Source organism: Idiotropiscis lumnitzeri, chromosome 21 (assembly GCF_059441095.1).
Source record: "Idiotropiscis lumnitzeri isolate Australia: NSW breed Sydney's pygmy pipehorse chromosome 21, RoL_Ilum_1.0, whole genome shotgun sequence".
Taxonomy (NCBI): Eukaryota; Metazoa; Chordata; class Actinopteri; order Syngnathiformes; family Syngnathidae; genus Idiotropiscis; species Idiotropiscis lumnitzeri.
The window spans coordinates 9,330,688-9,337,774 of NC_142411.1; the positions used below are offsets into that span (position 1 = coordinate 9,330,688).

The 7,087-nt window shown below is 41.9% G+C and overlaps 1 protein-coding gene across 2 annotated transcripts in view; it reads right to left on the reverse strand.

The window, feature by feature from the left end:
- map3k5 (mitogen-activated protein kinase kinase kinase 5) overlaps window positions 1–3,899 on the reverse strand; it is a 36,906-nt gene extending 33,007 nt beyond the window's left edge. Inside the window, exons 1-2 of one of the 2 annotated variants that reach the window (XM_088285880.1) lie at window positions 3,806–3,899; window positions 2,984–3,730 (exon numbers count right to left, since the gene is read on the reverse strand). In XM_088285880.1, coding sequence (XP_088142006.1) covers window positions 2,984–3,410 — 427 coding nt within the window. In that variant the 5' untranslated portion in view covers window positions 3,411–3,730; window positions 3,806–3,899. Of the gene's footprint in view, window positions 1–2,983 lie in introns of both variants that reach the window. The other variant, XM_088285882.1, reaches the window with a different exon arrangement.
- Window positions 3,900–7,087: the final 3,188 nt, after the last annotated feature.

Below are 7,087 nucleotides of genomic sequence, written 5' to 3' on the forward strand. Positions count from 1 at the left end.
ATAATTCTGGTTAATCTATTATTTAAGGCTAAAAAAATCGTATTTTGAAAAGTGACAAGCTTTTCTCCGCTACATCCATCTGGCGGTGCAATTATCTTTGAATCGTGATCCGTATGGATCAAGGACCATTTCAGGCCGGGCACAGTTCGCAGAATGCCTGGTAAAAATAAAAAATGTGCGCGACATTATAGCAGCGTGATTAGTCCGCAATCACTATAATACCAGAAGAAGACTTTGAAACCTCACATGGATCACGTAAATCGCATGTACGGCAGCATTTTTGCAACTTGAGGTGAAACGAGCCCTCAAATTAATGATAATGGATTTTTTTTCTGTCTTCTACCGACACCGTCATTTCAGACAGACATGACAAGGAAGCTGCAAACATACTGAACGAAAACACCGCCTCCGCAATGGCTAACTTAAAAAAATAAAGCGTAACAAATAATAAATTGAATGATTGATGCCAATGCAATAACGGCTGCAATGACTTCCGTTTGCGATCTCTCGGCTAGCTTTGATCCCAATTTTTTATTGACATTACATAGTTGCCACCAACATCAACACGGCGCCATTCCGAAATCATATTCAGTCGCTAATTTAGGACACTAACAAACCGTTGGTTAATTATGCAAGTCACACAAGTCTCCGGCGTTAGTGGCTACTACCGGCTAGCAGCAAGTTGTTAGCATTAGCAACAAGTGTCAGCTCCCCCCGCCCTCCCTAAACCGGTTGGGAACGACTGCACTGAGGAAAGCACGAGCAAGGATTTGAATCCGGGACTTTTTGAGTGTTTTGCAGACCTGCTAATCATTACGCTGCCCTGCGTAACAAGTTCTATAGTTCTCAACGTGTATCTCTCTTTTGTCTCTTCTTTACTTATGTCTTCTTCTTGTCAGTTTTTGTTTTCTTTGATTGATGCACTGCAGTTTCAGTCAACAAAGTATAATAGCTGTTATCATCAAAGAAATCTACTTGTCCATCAAGCCTAAAATACGTCATTGTCTTTGAGCAAATTAAACTCTAAACCACCAGTGTGCACTTTGCTCTCTGAGTGTAGTCACAAAGGAAGCTATTTGGAATAGTAGTGACTCACGCCGATTGAGCTACATCGGCCTGTTTTAACTCTAAGCTGGCGTTTCAATGTAGGATAGTGATCGTTAGCTCATTTGCATAGATAAAGATATAACTTGTCATCCTCTGGTTTATCTTTTCGTACAGCGATGCAACTTCCTCTAGTGCATACACGATCAACATTTGTATAGTGCATCCTGCCATTCCAGCCCAAATAAATTCTTTTCCACAGTACCATGTGACCCAGATACTTAAAGGCCAACACCTCCTTGTTGCATTTGACAGTGACAAACTGTTTCTCCATATTGACAGGCAGCTGCCGTCTGGCCAGGAACCTGTTGTGGGATTTCTGGGCCGTGCCTTCATCACTCACTCTGCACACACGTGCAGGAAGAGGCGACACAGTGTGTACGAGCAGATACTGTGCGTTTCTGGGAAAAATGCCTCGGCCCTCCCATGTGAACCGTGAAACATTTCCACTGAAGTTCAGAACAAGATAAACAAATGGAACAAAATGGGAACCGACTGTGTTTGTGTGTTCAGGAAAGTGATATTGTGTAGGCGATGTCGTGCAGTCACTGTGACTGTGTCATTGTTGCGTTTAATGTACCGGAAATATTTATTTTTAAATATTTATTTTATATTTTTATTATATTGATATTTTGATATTAGCCTTTCATCATACATTGCCAGCACTTTAGCCAGTGTACAGCCAGTTCAATAAAAATCAATTCCTTGATCACGATGAATGAATAGAGAACATAAAATCAATTGGCTATGTTAGTTGCATTATACCTCCTCTGACTGAAATAATAATTATAGAAAACAAAATACACTTTGAACACTAAACCTTTTTGCAGTTTATACGCCATGTCTCATTCAATTAAAAAAAATGCTGACTCAGTAGCACACCATGCAACTTTTCATTCCAGCGGCAGTCTATCAAGTTGTGCTTCACGTCCGGTTATTAAGCATGTTCATTGGAATTATGGAACAACACATGCTCTCCCTAAGGCAAGGGATTGCGGTCACAAGGTTCTGGTATGTTGCTCTGTTTTGTGGGCTCAGGTAGAAAGTCTGGAAGTCATTCAGTCCATCCATCCTGAATTGCTTGTTCTCGTTTGGGTCGTAGGTGAGGCAGAGTCCATACTAGCTGGTTTAGGACCCGAGACAGGCTCAACCTGGGGCTGGCCACCAACAAATTGCAGTGCACATTTTGGACCCCCTACTTCCCCAAAAAAATAAAAAAAAGCTTTTCTCTTGGCGTGAACCCATAAAGGAATGATTGGATCATATTATTAAATACTTTATACACAACAAATTGATGGCTAACTGATTTTTGAAAATCTATTTTAAAAGGGAAATTAATTAAAAACAGCTCGCTATATATGAACACTATTTGTAACTTTGATGATTTAGAAAACATAAATATTAAGTAGACAAGAACAACATGATTTTCCTTCCCGGGCCACATAAAATGATGTGGTGGGTCAAATCTGGCCCCCAGGCCTTGAGTTTGACACCTGTGCTCTACAAAACAGTGCTTGACTTTTTCTTGGCATTTTTTTCTGGAATATCACACAACAATTGGAATTACAATATGGAAATAAAAAGGCGAGCGTTAGTGTTCACTCGACAGCGGGAGTAAACAAAACAACCTTTATCTATGATATGGGGGCTGCAGCCTCAAGTACTGGCATGCAAAGCTGACTTCAAAGCCCGGAGCAACCTGTCCTGCAAGGATTCACTTTCCCGGAAGAAGTCATATAGCAAAGGTGTGATCTTTGACACGTGTGATTGGACATGGAAAGCATTCCAGCACCATGTAGTCACATGGAACGGCATTTCCTTGCACCAAACACTCATACGTTGAAATCATTCCAAGAGAATTATAAAAGTTCGTGCTTACCTGCGTTGTAGAAGATGTCCAGTACTGTGGTCTCCCCAAAATCCAGCTTCCCAAAGTGGACCGTCTCCAGTTTGCTGCCAACTGTCTCACAGGCGTCCTTGAGGCATTGCAAGGCCATGCACTCGGCGTTGTTCTGCTGGTTCGGCTCATTGTTCAACACATAAGCGACACTCACCGGCCTGCTTTTGCACGACTGGCCCGTGGACAGCAGACCGCCTCCGTCCATCGCGCAGCTCCCGGAAGTGTGACCGTGCCCTGCGCCTGCTACCACGGAATCCTGCCAGAAAGTCCCGGCAGCAGGAACTGAGGCTCCGGCAGCTCCTCCGCGGGCGGTGCCGGTGCTCTCCCCGCTGACAGCAGCCCCTTTGGCGGCGCAAGCCCCAAAGCAAGGCACGGGCAAGGAAATGCCCTCCTGCTCTTGACTCATTTTGAGTGTCTCTCAGTCTTGTAACGCGTGAATTGAGATGATCGGCCGCGGGATCTCCATGGAGAGAATCCTTGGTTACGCACGGCGCCTCACACCTGCACTGGCACGATCGAGCAAGTCTCGCGTGGCGTGGGTTTCACACACGTCAACTAGCCGCAAGGCAAAGTCATGCTGCAAACGTTGCACCCTGCACGTCACGGCGATTGTCTCAAAAACACTGCACAAGAAGAGGAAAAACAACCATCTCCATGCATTCCTTACTCCCACCGAGGCCTTTCGTGACAGATCCACACAAGTTGTGCAAAGCTGCGTTGTGACCCCTGCAGAAACGCAAGTAGACTCGACGTTAAAAGTGGTGCAAGAAGTACACGATCGACGCAAACAACCTCGCGTACAGTACAGTTGTCGAACCCTGCCCAGTCTCTTCTGTTTATCTTCTGTTCCGTCAACTTGCAGCGCGGTGGGCGGAGGCAAAGACGGGAAGCCTCGTGGGTGTGGGCGGGGACAAGGTAACCACGTGAGGCGTTTGAAAGGCAAATCTGAACTGGATGGTTTGCCATAGCAACGCGTCTCGACATACTGTTACGTCAACTGTCAAGTGAAAGCAATGATGAAGCAACTATTTGATTATTATTATGATCTTATGTAGCGGAAAAAGTGGCCAAACATTTTGAAAAAGTAGCTACATTAATGCAAAAATATATTAAAATATTAAAAATAACAATTCCCGCACATTTTAACATTACAATAATAATTTCATTTTATATTACAATTTATTATACTCGATGAACAAATTATTTACTGTGAAAATTGATGAAAAACTACAAATACACTTTAAATAATCCATGGTTAAAAATACAAAAAAAGGAGATGGCTAAAATTAGGCAAAAAATAAAATGTATGTCAATATCTAATATGTATTATATTTGATTATAGAATATACTGTTGCGGGGGTTAATTGCAATGTTGTGACTGCATCAGCATGACGTCTGGATAGTGTCTCTTCAATGCGCAATAGCGCATTCATCACTTTTTAACCGTATTTTCTAGTCACTGATGGATGAACTAATTTATTTATTTTATTTTATTTTAAATTTGTCTGAACGATATTTGAAATATATGCTGGTGTTTTACTCCAGCTGTATTGTATTCCGTTAAATTCCAGTTTCGATGTTGCCATCTAGTGGTAAAGATATAATATTACAGTCTACTGTGGAAATCTCAAAGAATAAGAATACTATCGTTCAAACGCCACTAAACAATTTAGCATCTGGTGATTGAAAGCCACCCAGCCCTGAAAAGATCACTAAAGTCAGTCCTTGACACATATATATATTACATACAGAATAAGAGCTACGTACCGATATGAATTCATATGCATGTTTCTTTTGTCATTTAAAAAAATGGGAGATCTTGTCTTATATGCATTTCTAACACCAACATTTACTTACAATAAATATAAAGGTCAAAATCGGAACTCCGTTGTAAACAGAGAACCCGTCTTAAAAGGGAAATATTTCAACTCAGCAGATCAATTTCCTACCACAAGATGTCACTCAATAACAACACATTGATTCATTCAAGCGCTGCACTCAAACTGCGTGTGAAAACAGTCACACCCAACTCGTCCACAACACCGTGTAATAATATTCCCTTCCTGGTGAATCACATCATCCCACAATCGCACGGCACTAATATTTACGTTCTGTATCACACTCAAGTGACCCAACATAAAGAACGTGTCTTTTTCAAACATGAAATACTTGCTGACAGACAGAAGGCCACCACTAAGCTTAATGAATTAAATGTAATTAACTCAAAACAGGGCAAAGGTGAACTTTTGCAGAGTTTCACTACCTTTACTGAGCCAAGGGACATATTGGACCTAAGAAAAAGCTGACGGCACACCAACTAACAAAAATGTAATCGCATGTATCGAATCTTTCTGCTGTATGAATTGCAACAGATCGATACACAGGTTAATTGCCCATTCTGTCAGCTCCAACTCTTTCTTGTGATAGGATAATGCCAGTGTCTTGACACTCATTAGGCAAGATTTGGCCCAATATTATTGTTAAAATGAAGCATTCATGCTGCAAGTTCGATGATTTACTTATTAGTCAAACGTTAAATAGACAGCACCAAGGGGCCAAAAAAATCATTTGATTTCTTTGTCTAAGGTAATGGTTCAATTATTTTGAGTAGATATTCAAGCAAATCTATAATGGTGATAAAATATGTAAAGAAGTGCGGGTTGTGACGTCATTGAGTCATCTATCGATAATTGTGTTCAGGGTTCGAGCGAGCGAGAGCGTAAACCAGCTGACTGTGGGACTTTACACGAACAAACCAAAATAAAATAAAATGATTCACCTTCTGATTTGTTTCGGATTGTGTAATGCATACTGAAATGGAGAGTTTTATGCATAACAATTTTTAACATTCACAATGACCGTTCAAGTGTAAAAACAAGTGAACTACTTTAAATTAAAACAATAAAAAAATTAAAAATTTATTGTTTATTCGTTAAGCGCAATGATCTGGACAGACAAGACAAGCATGCAGAGGGAAATCACTACTTGGGGGAAAAAAAACAAAAAACTAAACCACGTAAAGAATGGAGAGTTGGACCTATGTGTGGGTTTCAATGTAGTTAAGTGTCCACAGTCAGTCTGTGCTGCAGCCGGCAAATAAAGCCACTCACCATGAAATGGTCACTCAGCTCTGAAATGGAGAGAATCACTCACATGGCGAAAGAAGTTCACTTAGTTGGGCATTGCAGGTAAGCGATAGACACTTTGAGGCACAGACTTATTGCATCCCTCCATAGCTATCTGCCACCGTCCACACAAACATTAGAGGGGAAACAAAATTACAAAAATCTGCTAAGTTTGACAAATGGCACGCGTAGCTTTGCCACTAGCTATTAGCCTGCAATGATTAATAAGTGAGAAAATAATTGCACTTCATTGAGATTGATGACGCCCCATTTAACCTCCCCACTCATCGCAGGCTGCGCCACCGAGCATCGAGATGAGCCTCGGACACACCGCTGTTGCGCCGGCCTCGAACGCAAACACACACAGACGCACGCACACACTTTTTTAATGATCCTACAGGGCATTTTTCAAACGCCTTGCAGCGCTCTGATCATAAGTTCATTGTTAGTAAGTGAAAAACAATGATCTGAGCTCTAGGAGGCCTCTGGGAATCTCCCTCCACCAATATAGAAGCATTTAAGTCACACTCCGAGGGGAATCAATGCCAGCGGAGCCACCATTAACTCCAAAGCTAACGAGTTTGCGAGTTTGGACTTCTTATTGGGCTTGTGTGTGCGTCGCATCAGAGAATCGGCCGTTTAAAAACGTGTAAAAAAAAAAAAAAAAAAAAAATTATCACGCTTTTCAAGGCGAACAAAGTCGTCGTGATGAGTGGCGTCGCGCTTCTCAATCTGCAAACGTGAGACGTGGCCAAGGTTATTAAAGAAGGATGTAGCGGCGCAAGATGGCCGCTGTTGTGACCAGAGGCGGTGTGCAGAGATAAATGGTTGACCCAGCCTGGTGTCAGGTTAGGATTGATGCCACTATCAGCACCACTGCTTTCCCAATGATTTTCTCAAATCTCTGATAGAGTGTGTTATCTAGTTACTGGCATGAGGGCAACGGCCTGCGGGCACA